Raw genomic sequence first — 14,310 nt, forward strand, 5'->3', positions numbered from 1 at the left:
CTGACTGCTGCAACATCACCTCAGTGTACCTGGGGAGATGGCCTCGAGTCTGTGTCCCCGGCTCAAAAGCCGTCCCAGGAGGGGGGGACAGCCATGCCTTCACGTCTACACAGGGTCCATGCTTTGACCAGTTGCTCCTCACGGTAAAACGTGGAACTCCTGCAGCTTTTTCTCACTCACTTTCTAATCAAATATAAGGAAAAAGCGGCTCCCAGGTTAACATATACAAAACAAAGGAAGCATAAAAAGGGCTCTTACTTTTTGGGGAAATACAGGGCGGCGACTTCGGGATCCATGTCTGTGAGGTCATCTAAGTAGACGCCGTCAGCCCCCAGGTGTCGGCTTCGTTTGTCTGGAAAGGCACACCGGTCGGGTCAGAGCACCGTTCTTCAGATGCAACCTCACAGACTTCCGAGCCTCTCTAGAAAACAGCACTTGAGCACCGCATGCAGATCTGCTCAGAAGGGTCCACTGAGTGAGCTGGGTAGCTTCAGTGAGCCTCAGCTCCCCAGCTGGGAGAGGCCTGAGAGGTACTGAGCACTCAGCACAGTGACACAGTGATGGTTATTTTTATTATTATCAGTATTGGTTTTGTTATTATTATCACTAAACAGAAAAGCTTTCACTGAGCACGTCCCCATCAGTACTCTGAAGCCTCCTGAATGGTACATCGTTGGCCCCTGGGCACCAAGACTGCAGCCTTCCAGTTTACTGTGGCCAAAGAATTACATCATCGGTTCATACAGACTAGAACCACCGCGCACAAAGCCACGCGGCTAACACATGAGACTTCATGTCATTGGTCTGGACAGGCAGCCAGGTGGGCGTTTGACTACATGTATGGAGCCCCCACCATGCGCCAACCACTGTACGAAACACCAGGGAAACAGGTAAAAAGACAGAAATATTCTTGACCTCACAGAGCACGTATGTTCTACTACGGAAGTCAGGCACAAAAACAAACAAGTAATCACTTGAAACAGTGACACACGGTATGCAGAAATTAACACAGGGCAATGCACTAGAGGGAAACCAGGGGCAAGGAAAGCGGGGTGCAGACTAGCTGCATCATCAGTGTCTGGTGCAGTCCTAGCGTGGGGGACCCCAGCATCCCTGACCTGTCCAGTGGAGGGCGGTAGGGGTGGATCACTGCACCATCCCCTGAGGCCTCCTTCCCGTTAGATTTTCTACAACTCAATTCTGAGAAAACACACATGCAGCAAAAGGGCAAGGGACTGAAGAAGAGAGATGTCCTGTCTCCCCTCTGAAGAATCCTGAACTTTGGCCAGGGGAAGAGGCTGTGGTGGGCAAAGCCCCCAGTGCACAGGAAGGCACTGGGAAGCGTCAGCTTTCTCACCCTTTTTCCTAGAAGGCGAATCTGTCTTGCTCGCAGCTACTGGGGCAGTGTTGGCAGAAGGGGCTTTGGGCTCCTCGATCGTGGCTAAAGGGGGTGCTGCTGCTCCCAAAGCCTCGATGTCGTCTTCGTTCACAAACGGTATCTCTGTCTGCGGCTTGTTCTGCTCCAGCAGCGGCTGCACCGGAGACGCCCTGACCAGTGTCGGCGACTGGTCACTAAACGCATCTGAAGATTCACTGTGGATGGCTTGGAAGTGCATTTTATCACAGATTTTCCTGCTGTTCAACGGGCTGGACTCTTTCATCTTGTGTGGTGAGGACTGGATCAAAGGGGCAGGGAGGGAGGGAGAGAGAAGGTCAGAGAAGAGTTGAGTCAACCAAAGGGCCCTGGGCAGGCACAACTGTAAAGGACACAGTGAAGCCTTGGCGGGTGGGAGGGGGTGGCGCACCTGGTGACTCTCATACTTGCCAAAAGGTCTGGAAACCAAGGATAGTATTTCCAAAGCAAATGAACTTTCATATAAAACATTAACTGCCAAATGGGAGTGAGTGAGTAAGTGAGTGAATGAGACCACCAATCTAACACAAATGTCCAGCAGGAGAAAGGGGAATGTATTCACACCACAGGGCAATCAGCTGAAAGTGAATTATGACACACGGTTAAGGGTGAGCCTTGCAAAACTAAACTCTGCTATTAAAGTCAAGATTGGGTTTATCATTATTGCGGGGGAGGCATCAGAACAGTAATTGCAAAGGGTTGGGGGGCTTCCAAGTTCTGATTTAATCCTGGTCTGGGTGCAGGTCACGTGGACACATTCACCTGTGTGAAGTGTGTGAAGTGACGATGTTTCAGTCTTGGCACCCAGAATCAGGGTGTTTCTCTGCATGTGTGTTACAGTTCAATGAAGTCCACCCCCAAAACGTGAGTGAACAAGGGCAGACTTGGTGGCTGGTTCCCATGAGTGGGAAAAGGGCATTTCTGACGCTAACTCTCCAAGGAATTTCCAGTTATGGAAAAGATTTATCCAAACAGAAATCAAAATGCAGCTTGTGGGCTAGAAAGCGGGGAGCGGGTATGCATTTCTGCATCTGATCCTACAGCTTCGAGCACAGAAGAAAACAATGCAATAGTGGATTTGTGGCCGGAACTGTTTTGCCAAAGTGATGGGTTTGCACATTTGAGCTGTTTCTCCAGCAACAGATGACATGCATTTGTAAAGATGGCTGGCTGGGTCAGCATGACCGCTTATAGGCAGGGAAATCAGCATTTTCCATGAAAGCTAAATATAACCTAGAAAAGGAATGAACCCACAGCTTCAGCCTCAATAGACCTACTCTCCAAAGAGCTGTCTCTTTGAGTTATCACAGAAATGCTTTCAGTCTTCATTTACTCACTCATTTATTTATTCACATCACAAAGATTTACTGGGGATATAAGAGGTGGTATCATCTTCTAAAGGTCTTACAGTATTTACAAATACCCAGCTTAAAATACCATAATATAGTTCGAGATTCTTATAACAAATTGGAATATGAAATAAAATTTCTTGAAAGAAAAGACTGTGACCATTTCATGTCTCCAGAAACTACCTTTGATGGATGGCAGAAATGAGGAAGGAAAAAAAAAAAAACCTACCTTTGTAGCTTGAGGCAGTTCTCCCCAGAGCCAGAGCATTTCTAAATTATTCTTCTGAATTGTCCTATCCGCAGATTTGCTGACCAGTTCTGAATCACTTTTAGGTGTTGAGGGTCGGGAAACTGAAGGACTTAAGGAAACACAAATGGAAGATTAAAGTGGGAAGAGAAACTTTGGAAATGTTTTTGTGCCCAGCATTCTATGGTTCAGAGAACCTAGAAAACGGCCCCAACACACCACTGCCTTGCGACCACAGCTTTGTGACTATCCCCCCTCGGTGGCCACCAGGAGTGGACAGAACACGCACCCGGGAGAAGGCACTCCCCATTTGGGTAACCTTGTCCCAGCCTGCTGCCAAATTCCAAGTAAATAAAGATGAGAAGTAGCATTTAAAAGGGGGAAATGGAAAAAAAAAAGAGATGAAATGGAAAAGGGAAGAAAAAAATTTGCTGCCATCTTTGCAGGCCTCTCTCTGACCTCAATGCTCCTGGCAAGCCCAATTTCCAAACCAAACTCCTCAACTCTCACGCAGCTGCAAATAGGTCCGGGCCATCTCGGACAGGCACCCATCACGTCCTATATTGAAGATATTTATACATCTGCACCGGCTTTGAAAACAAGGAAGTGGATCATGTGTCAACTTTACCACAAATGCTGGATGCCACCAGCAACTCACTAACGTGCAGGGCTCTCTGAGCTGAGATTCTGCAAAATCTTTTATCTTCAAGAAATACTTCTCAGATTCCTATTTGCTAAAACTCTTCCTACAACAACCCAGCACGAGGCTTAATTAATTCTCAAACGAGCTTTTAAGTGGTTGTGACTTGCATTCGGGTCTCCACGTTTTCTATATTTTTCTCTCCTGAGACCCGAGCTGTCTTACTTCTGTCCAACCACAGAAACCATCGATTTAGGTACAAAATTCTTGGAGCCTTCTAAACAACATATGGATGAGAAAAAAAGACCCACTTGAATATTTCAGTCTTTGATCTCCTATACCCTTTCCTTTCAGACAACAGTTTTAATGATGTGAGAAAGCAAGCCCTGCAATTCTCCTTTTCCACCTTCTCTCACACCTCACATGGGCTCTCTCAAGCACCTCACATCATGTGCTTGGTCTCACGTATCTGCTTGAATCAGACATCAGCTCCGAGGGGACAGAACTTGCCTGTAGGGACAAGGCGAGCTCATAGATGAACCACAGCTTGTCTCAGACAGATGGGGACCCTTAATGGCTAAACTGACGCTGGCTGTCTTTAGTCCAGCCTTTCAGACAAATAGATTCAATGCTCCTCTGCATCACTGCACACTGAAGTAGACACGGGCTGGTCCCTCCTCCCTTGGCATCCACACCCTCCATCCATGGAAAGGCATGTGGCAGCCTTCAGGCTTGATGTGGCCAGTCTGCCACATTGAGGCAGGAGGAGCCTGAGATTGCATACTGTGGTGTGTAACCAAGGGGACACCTCTACAAACACACACACACACACACACGCTATGCCCTTCAGAAAGCTGCCCCCTGAGAAGGAACTCTGGGCCCTCCAGACATCTGAGAGAGAAAGTGTTTATCACCTCCTTGCTCTTGCTTCCTCCAGTTTCCTAACTCTGCTTTTCTCCTGAGGGTCAAGGCTCTTCTGGCACTGAGGTGTCCAGAATTACATGTTCAGGACCATGAAATGTGCAAAGGGAGCATTGCGGCCTCCAGCAAAGGGCCCTTGTGCTGACAGTTCTGACCTGGATGATTCTCCAGAGGCATCAAGGAGGAAACCCATCGTAACTGGCTTCCTGCCCTCATCAGCACAGCACCCAAACCTCAAACTGTTTGCTTAAAAGGAACATATTTTCTTATTTTGCTATAACAATTCTCTGGAATAGTATCCACTGCACTAAAGTAAAGCCCTCTAGACAGCCTGCTCTGGAGCCAAGTGTCAGCAAACTTCCTCTACAAGAGGCCAGACAGCGAGTACTCCAGGCTCTGGGGGTTATGTGGTCTTTGCGGTAACAACTCGAGCCTGCCCTTGTGGTGGAAATGCAGCCACAAACAGTATGTGGACAAACTGGCTGTGCCCCATAAAACTTTACAGAAACAGAGGGTGGGCCAGACTGGGGCCACGGGCTGTAGTTTATGGATCTCTGCTCTAGGAGAATGTAAACACTGAACACAGGTCTCCATCACCCTGCCCAAATCCAGAATCCTTAACATCTGATCCTGTGATGAAAGCTACAAGCCATCGAGATGCTGAGGTGGGCAAATTCAGATTCACAAAGGACCGAGCCCTGTGTGATCCACATGCCAGGCGCACAACCCCTCAGTCACGTGCCCCCAGCCACACCAGCCCCACAGAAGGACGCTGCACCCAAATACACACGCACCATCTGTGCGAGTGTTGAGGGAATTCAGACAGATGGGACATAAACGAGGGAAGAGACTCCTGACACTTGAGTGTGACTGATGAGAAAGAGGATTCCAAAATTGCCCATTATCGAATATGAGACTTTCAAGATCAAAGACTGTTCAAAAAAGTAAGCTTCAAGGTCACACTGACCGATCTGTATCAATAATGCATTTACTAGCCATAATCACTATTGGCATTTTTGCTGAAATCCCATTTAGGCACATCAGTTATATAACTGCTCACAACTTAGCTGACCTCATTTTAAAATGGCCTTTGTTCTGCACCCATAACCTGGGAGGGAAGTATTAAATATATCCCGAGACTTGGTTCTTCAAAAAGAAAAACAGTTTCCCAGGCAGAAGTTAATCACGGCTTCACTGCTCAAGTTTTTTACAAAGGAGGCAGGTCAAAGTGTGGGCGATTCCAAGGGAATGGAAGCAGGAACCTATGGCTTCTGCATCAAATGAAAACTCTAACCTAGGGTTCTGAACCTTCTGGTCCATCCTACACTAACCTAGGATTCTGAACCTTCTGGTCCATCCTATGCTACTCTCCAAAATTCTATTCTACAAATACTGTGGACACATCTGATCATATTACTCAGAAAGTCTATAAGCTCTTTACTGAGTTACAATAACTCTTCTTATGCTTAAACGATGGGACTTCCCTAGTGGCTCAGATGGTTAAAAAAAAAATCTGCCTGAAATGAAGGAGACCTGGGTTCAATCCCTGGATCAGGAAGATCCCCTCAAGAAGGGATGGCAACCCACTGCAGTATTCTTGCCTGGAGAGCTACAGTCCATGGGGTCACAGTCGGACACGACTGGGTGACTAAATGGGCAGGCAGACATGCTTAAGTGGTATCTGAAAAAAAGTTTTGTAAACTTATTTGTTGAACAACCCCAGACACAGATCATATTCCCAATTTTCAATTCCTTATTCTATTTTTCAAAGTACATCACAAAATTAGAAAGGACTCTATGCTTAACCCTAATTTCCAGAGTCAAACTTAGTACTTTTAAAAAATATAACCATCTACAAGTGCTTAAAATGAAAGGAAAAGAAATAATCTATATGTATTTTCTTTATAAGTAATTTGGTTAGTGGATAAATAAATAGGTAAGGATTAGATCAAAATTTTCACTTCCAAGAATCTATACAGATTCTCCACATAAGTAATTTGGTTAATGGCAAAACTTACTTATTTATAAGAGTTAAAGTTTTTATTATAAAGACATCCACAGCGGGAAAATAATCCCTCTACCTTTCCGAAGCGTGGAAGTGGGAAGACTGTGGAGGGCAAGAGCTAGAAAGACCGCCCTCAGCCGCAACTGCCAGATGAGGGGGAGGCCTCCTGCAATCTACCAGGCTACAGCATACCACGTGATCCACATTAAAAGAAAGAAAAATCAGAGGTCAATTCAATGAAATAAAATTTCTTATCAGTTATTTGACTACTCTCACAATAACAACTATAAGAAGGTGAAGGTACTTGGGCAGCTAACAATGGCAGAGGACCACATGTTGAAATCACAGAGAAATCAACACAACCTTCTTAACCATGAAAACAGAAAACTGCCAAGACGCCCGTTTCACTTTGTTTCATCCGCAGGCCCATAACGAATTGCTTTTCTTGGGTCAGAGTTTAGTGCCAAATCAAATGACATACTCCAAAAGGTTTGGTAGTCTGGGCTGGCAATTGTCTCTTAAAAGAAAATACATAAACCCAAGTATAGATATGTGTCTATTTATTCTAATTTGTAATTTCATTTAACCGTGGTCAGATCACCTCACCTGACAAGATTATTATTCTGGACTCAGAGCAAAACAGAGGAGACAGAGAAAAGTATTCAAGATTGTGTTTAAAGGATTTGTTTTAAATGCTTAAAATTAATGTAAAATGTTTGAACAGAGTTTTCTACCTATTAGTGACTTCTAAATATCCCACATAATTTTCTTCCTAAAGTACCATGTACTTATGTACTTCCCTCCTTAGGGTTATAACTCCACAGACTGTGGGAGAGAATGTATGAGGTTCTAGAAAGGTCTATACCTATACAGTCCAATAAGATAGCCACAGGTTGCGTGGGGCTATGAGCATTTGATGTGTGACTGGTTCAAACTGAGAGGGTCTGTACATGTTGAGATACACAACTTCAAAGGCTTGTGAAAATGAGAATGTGAAACAGTTCCACAGTGTTTTACAAAACGATGACTTGAAAAAAAAATCTGATTACTTGAAAATAATTTTTAATAAATACATGATAAATCATCAAAATTAATTTTATCAGTTTCTTCTCACTTTTTAAGGGTGGTTACTAGAAAATTTTAAATTACATATGTATCTAGCATTATGTTTCTACCAGACGGGGCTGGCCTGAGGACGGACAGACCCCTGGGAGAGGACTCCACAGGCCTCCAGTCCCACCCTGGCTCGTGTCCACTCACGATCATGTGATGCGTCTGTTTCTCTCCAACCCCAACTTCGACGCACGGCGATGACCATGCAGTCTCATTAATGAGATCACCCCAGTCAAACTGGAACTGGGAGAGGTGTACACGTCAGGGGGGAAGCCCTGAAGCGTGTTCCAGGACGTGGGGGCTCTGACATCAGAAGCAAGCCTAACACGTTAGGAGCACATGTAACCCAAGAAGCTCACTGTCACCTAGACCAGGGCCGCCCATCTCGTCTGCATTCTCTCCAGACCCCTGAGACCTTTCCTTTCCTAAGAGCCCTCCCTCCACCATGACATTGCAATGCCCGGAGTATACTCCATGTCTGCTTATGTTACCATGCCCCTTTGGAGGTCACATGGCTATTGTAATAGCCAAGATTTTTTTTTGCCACCCAAGAATCAATTTTTGTCCCGACAGGGGTGATAATCACCCCCCCATGCTTCAGATCTGTCCCCTGCCCAGTCCTTCTGGAAACTGCTCAGAAGGGCTCACGTGTCCTCACAGGCTTCACAGCCTGAAATGTTTTAGAATCTTCTCTGCACACTGAGCAGCTGTGCTTCTTCAACCTCATCCTGGAAGTCTGTGGCCCCTGAGAGTCCATTTCGGGGAAACCAAAATCACTGAGGCCAGCGGGGGAAGAGGGGATCAATCTCACAGCCCCAGATGACCTCAGGGCCCCTGATGCAGAAATCTCACTTTAGGGATCAGTATCCAAAAAGGCTGTCACTGTTTTCTCCCCCTGACAATAAGCTTTATGTAACTTAACACGTGGTTTCCCTTTCATATCTGCAGTTTGATTTTGTTACTAGATAGAAGTTTATGATCTGCTCATGTTCCATGTTTAATCCTGATCTGTACCTTCTAGCATAAGCTGAATTTGGGGGAGTTCTAATTCTATTCATTTTCTTACGTAGATTTCACTGTGAAACATGCCTCCTGTGACTGACTCGGAATCCTCTGGACCAGGACAGGGAAACACACATGGACACACACCAGCCACTCACCTGGCGTTGGGTGACCACTCTCTGTCGGAATTAGGGTAAGAGGCTGACTGAGGGTAAGTCATGACAGGGGAATGGCTCTCCTTAGGGACATCTTCTTGGAATGGAGGTATATCATCAGGAAGAGTTCTGGAAAAAGAGGAAAAAAAAAAAAAAACAACATCAAAGTCAAAGAGATTTTACTGATAGATACATAATAAAGGCAAGTTTCCATTTCTCCTGATCTCTAATGCTTTGTGGATCAACATGATCTCCTGGTATAACCCCAGGCATATTCTGGGCAGTAGAAACGAAAAAAGTTACACAGAGAAATGTTTCGTGTGTTCACGCTTTGGCTGAATTATAACTGGAAAATGATTAAGTTTAAGAACTTGGACTTAGACAGGGGCCTGATGACCACACCGCTTGTTATCGTTAGTTACACTATGTGTGTGAGCTCAGTCGTTCAGTCGTGTCCAGCTCTTAGTGACCGCATGGACTGCAGCCCTCCAGGCTCTTCTATCCATAGGATTCTCCAGACAAGAATACTGGAGTGGGTTGCCATTTCCTCCTCCAGAGGATCGATCAAACTCGCATCTTCTGCATTGCCAGGAGGATACTTTACCACTGTCCACCAGGGAAGCCCAGTTACACTGTAGGCCCTACAGATTTATCTTTCACATTTCATCTCGCAAAAGCCGGGAGGTGGATGGCACCCGAAACTGGACCCAGTGGTTATAAAACTCTTGCCATGCACAACTGAGCTACCAAATCCCTGAATGGCCAAAAGGAGACAATGTTTCGTCCAGTACAATAAATAAATGACACAACCAATCGTGTCTTATACTTGCAAAATGGCTGCAAATCTACCTCCTTTCAGGCACAGCATGCTTTAATAAGAAATACAACTCACTATTTTACCCATGCAGAGGCCACCTGTCTCTGTTTTTGATGTGACCTCAAACATCTGACACTAAACTGCAATTAAAAGCCACGCAGGGCAGGTGACTGTAATAAGCCTGACCACCCTCCCATAAAGAAGACTGAGAGCCAAAGAAGCGATACTTTCGAACTGCAGTGCTGGAAAAGACTCTTCAGAGTCCCTTGGACAGCAAGGAGATCAAACCAGTCAATCCTAAAGGAAATCAGTCCTGAATATTCATTGGAAGAACTGATGTGGAACCTGAAGCTCCAATACTTTGGCCACCTGATGCAAAGAGCTGACTCATCGGAAAAGACCTTGATGCTGGGAAAGACTGAAGGCAGGAGGAGAAGGGGACAACAGAGGATGAGATGGTTGGATGGCATCACTGACTAAACGGACATGAGTTTGAGCAAACTCTGGGAGATAGTAAAGGACTGGGAAGCCTGGCGTGCTGCAGTCCACAGAGTTGCAAAGAGTCGTACACAACTGAGCAACTGAACAGCCACCACCACCACCCAGCAAAGAGTTGGACACGACTGAGCTACTCAACAACCACCACCCTCCGCTTCTGAGCCCACAGCAAAGCAGAGGCCACAGTCAGGTAAAGCAACATTACCCACAGGCCTTTACGTGTTAGCTAGAAAAACAAAAATTCTAAATAACAAAGCAGGAGGTGAATCCTGTGTTTCTTCTTCCTCCTTTGTTTTTTAACTGAAGTACAGTTAATTTACAACGTCGGGTCAGGTGCACATGTACACTAAAGTGATTCGATTATCCATCCTTCACCCTTCTTCTGTGTTAACAAGACACAAAAACAGTCATCATAAATTACATTGAATTGCATAAAAATCTGAATGAGTGTGGCTTTTAAAACTGGCACTGTTCACCAAAATAGTAATTCACAGAAATAGAATTTCACCACACTATTAAAAGCAAAGAAAAATAAAACACATGTCCAACTCAACTTTGGGCCTCATGAAAACTGAAAAGGAAAAGTCTGCTTGTGGATAAACTGATCACGTTCTAGATTCATTTATGGCCCTCAGTCTATCACAGGTCAGCCCCCGGCTATCAACTGGTCCAACTGCCGGGCTCATAGTTGGTACTCAAGTGAGAATAAGGAGGTTCTGAAACAACAGTTATGTGACTGAAGTGTTCACTTCCTGAGCTCCCGTTTCTTGGTTCTGATCTGGAAGGCTGGAGTTATCACCAAGGCTATTATCAATCCTGTCTCAGTTACAACGTCCATCCCATCTTCACGTGACTCTAGAATCGGGCCTGCAGAATTCCAAAATTCAGTCTTAAATGCATTAACAGAAAAATAAGAAATTCTGCGTGTGTGGCAGGGATGGGGGGAATGTTTATAAAAATCTTTCTACTGTAAACCCACTCTTGGGCAAATATAAGAGGAGAAAACCATGATTCAAAATGATACCTGCCCCTCAGTGTTCACAGCAGCACTATTTACAACAGCTACGACACAGAAGCAATCCAAAGGTCCATCGACAAATGAATGGAAAAAGAAGATGTGGAACCTACATACAGTGGGATAGTACTCAGACTTAAAAGATAATAAAATAATGCCATTTGCAGCAACACGGATGGACCCAGAGATTGTCATACTAAGCCAAACAAGTACCATATGATATCACTTAACATGTGGAATCTTTTAAAAGAGAAAAAGATACAAATGAACTTATCTATAAAACAGAAATAGAAGCACAGATATAGAAAACAAACTTATGGTTACCAAAGGGGAAAGCAGGGGAGAGGAGTTTGGAATTAACATTTACATGCTATGTGCAACATAGGAAGCTCACAAGGACCTACTACATAGCACAGGGAACTCTACTCAGTATTTTATCCTAACTTATAATGGAAAAGAATCTGAAAAGGAATATATACACATCTAAGTGAATCATTTTGCTGTACATCTGAAACTAACATAACACCGTGAATCAAGTATACATCAATTAAAAAGAACAGGGCCATCCGAAACACTGAACTCAGCTAGCGTGCCCCTTCCGTCCCCCACACTTACCTACTGCTGTCCAGCGGCTCGGCCTCCTCGTCCGAGCTCATCTCTATGGGGAACATGTCTTCATCCTCGGACGTGTTCATGTTCTCGTCCCTTTTCAGGCTGTCCAGCTGCGACTTTCTCCTCCTCTTCCTGCGCTTCTTCACTAAAGAGCCACTCGACGGGGTCTCATTGGGAGGGGAGACCTGGGCTGACGTGTTGGCGTCTAGGCCTCTTATCCGATCTGCGGAGTTCCTCTTCAGCTGGGACTCCATCCTCGAGGCTCCTTCCGACAGGATCGGGGAGGTGGCCAGGTGCATGGGGATTACCTCCTGAAGGGCAGCAAACATGTCCAAGAAGGAACCAGGTTAGCTGGGGGCGGGTGGTTAAGGGTTGGGATGGTGCTGACAACCCGCCAGCATTAATTCAGGGGTCCAAGGACAGGTGGAGGCGTGCGATGAGGAGCGCAGGGCAACCAAATGCAGGATTTGATAGACGGTCATAAAGTCAACTTGTCACTAAATGCCATTTTGTACTGAATCCTGCGTTTTCATGATTATAAGAAAGCAAAGTAATTTTCAGTCATTTCAGACTACCAAAATTCAACATGGTCTGAAATTTCCAGGGAAAAGAGGAAAAAATCGGCTTGGAGTTATTATAATACCCTGGGAACTGAACTCAATTTTGTACTCCAGCGTGTGTGTGTGTAAAAGAGAATGTGTATGTGTACTTTTAATACACACTGAATTAAAATGATGATAATAATTTTTAAAGAAAGTTTTTCTGGTGAAGCCAAAAACCAAATAAAATTAAGAGGCTTAGAGAACATCAAATCATGTACTACATGTATAAAATCCACACCTGGAAGGTGAGGCTGAGGCTGGGAGGGATGGGTAATAGGTCACACCTCCGGGGAGACCAAAAGAAAGCAAAGCCTGGGATGGTTTTGTCCTGAGATTGAAACTGTAGATATTCATTTTAAAGCCTGAAGCTACTCAGAGCCATTCCTTGATAGCCAGGCTATCTTCCCATAAAGGAACCAGTTCAAGCAGATTTTATTGAGGAATCACTACATCAGATCCCTTCAAAGCGACTTTCTCAGTGAATGAAAGAGTGAAAAGAAATGGTTTATCTTAGAAGAAAACATGCGGTAAACCTTCATGACTCAGATGGCAAAGGATTCTTAGATATGACGACAAAATCATGAGCCACAAGGAAAAAGCAGATAAAATGGACTTCATCAAAACTGAAGTTTTGTGTTTCAAAGGACAACATCAAGAAAGTGAAAAGACAGCTCACACCACGGAAGAAAATCTTTACAAATCATCTCTCTTATAAATCATATAAGTCCCTTAACAGATCATAAAAGGGACTTATTTCTGAACTATATACTGAACTCTTACAGCTCAGATGATAAGAAGACAACCCAATAAAAAAAATGATCAAAGGATCTGAACAGACACTTCTCCAAAGAATACATACACAGGTCAATAAGCATGTGAAGAAGTGCTCAACATCATGGCTATGGGGAAATCCACACCACAGTGAGATACTACTTCACACCCACTGGGATGGCTAGAATCACAAGGCCAGAGAGAAAGTAACAATGAGGCTACAGAGAGATTGGAACCCTCGTGCACTGCTGCTGGGAACAGCAAATGGTGAAGCCGCTCTGGACAACAGCTTGGCAGCTCCTCAGTGTGAAACTCAGTGTTGCTGGAGAAGACTCTTGAGGGTCCCCTGGATAGCAAAGAGATCAAACCAGTCAACTTTAAAGGAAATCAACCCTAAATACTCTTTGGAAGGGCTGATGCTGAAGCCAAAGCTCCAATACTTTGGCCACCTGATACAAACAGCTAACTCATTGGGAAGGACCCTGATGCTGGGGGAGATTGAAGGCAGGAGGAGAAGAGGGCGACAGAGGACCAGATGGTTGGATGGCATCATCAATTCAATCGATATGAACTTGGGCAAAATCCAGGAGATGGTGAGGGACAGGGAAGCCTGGCGTGCTGCAGTCCATGGGGTCACAAAGAGTTGGACATGACTTGGCAACTGCACAATAAAAATAAATGACTCAGCAATTCCACTCCCAGGTACAAACTCCCCAAAGTGAAAACATATGCCTATATGAAAACCTGTACACAGCATTATTCACAGCAGCCAAAAGGTAGAAACAAACCCAAGTGTCCACCAACACATGAAAAGAGACTAAACATGGTCTATAGATACAGTGGAGTATGACTCAGCCAAATAAAGGAATGGAGTACGGACACAGACACAATGTGGGTGACTCTTGAAAATATTATGGTACATGAAAGAAGCCAGGAGCAAAAGATCACAAACCATGAGATTCTATTCCAATGAAAGCTCAGATTAGGGAGGTCTATAGAGACAGAAAGTAGATTAGTGGTTGCTGAGGGCTCAGGGTAGTGGGGAGATAGGGGTTTAGGGAGAGGGGAGGGGATAGCCTGTCTCTGAAGTGATAAAGCAGCTCTAAAATTGTGTGATCAGTGCAGGTATCTGTGAAAATACAACTGCAC

At 44.8% G+C, this 14,310-nt stretch overlaps 1 protein-coding gene across 4 annotated transcripts in view; it reads right to left on the reverse strand.

Annotated features, from left to right (window-relative positions):
- The window catches only part of LPIN1 (lipin 1), a 128,879-nt gene that overhangs the window by 35,004 nt on the left and 79,565 nt on the right, over positions 1-14,310 (reverse strand). For 2 of the 4 annotated variants that reach the window (XM_040224775.1, XM_040224777.1), the window contains 6 exons: positions 11,792-12,099; positions 8,850-8,975; positions 6,653-6,757; positions 2,993-3,122; positions 1,358-1,676; positions 259-352 (listed from right to left, as the gene is read on the reverse strand). In XM_040224775.1, coding sequence (XP_040080709.1) covers positions 259-352; positions 1,358-1,676; positions 2,993-3,122; positions 6,653-6,757; positions 8,850-8,975; positions 11,792-12,099 — 1,082 coding nt within the window. The remainder of the gene's footprint in view (positions 1-258; positions 353-1,357; positions 1,677-2,992; positions 3,123-6,652; positions 6,758-8,849; positions 8,976-11,791; positions 12,100-14,310) is intronic. The other 2 variants (XM_040224776.1, XM_040224778.1) reach the window with 1 other exon arrangement.

Source organism: Oryx dammah, unplaced genomic scaffold (assembly GCF_014754425.2).
Source record: "Oryx dammah isolate SB20612 unplaced genomic scaffold, SCBI_Odam_1.1 HiC_scaffold_25, whole genome shotgun sequence".
Taxonomy (NCBI): domain Eukaryota; kingdom Metazoa; phylum Chordata; class Mammalia; order Artiodactyla; family Bovidae; genus Oryx; species Oryx dammah.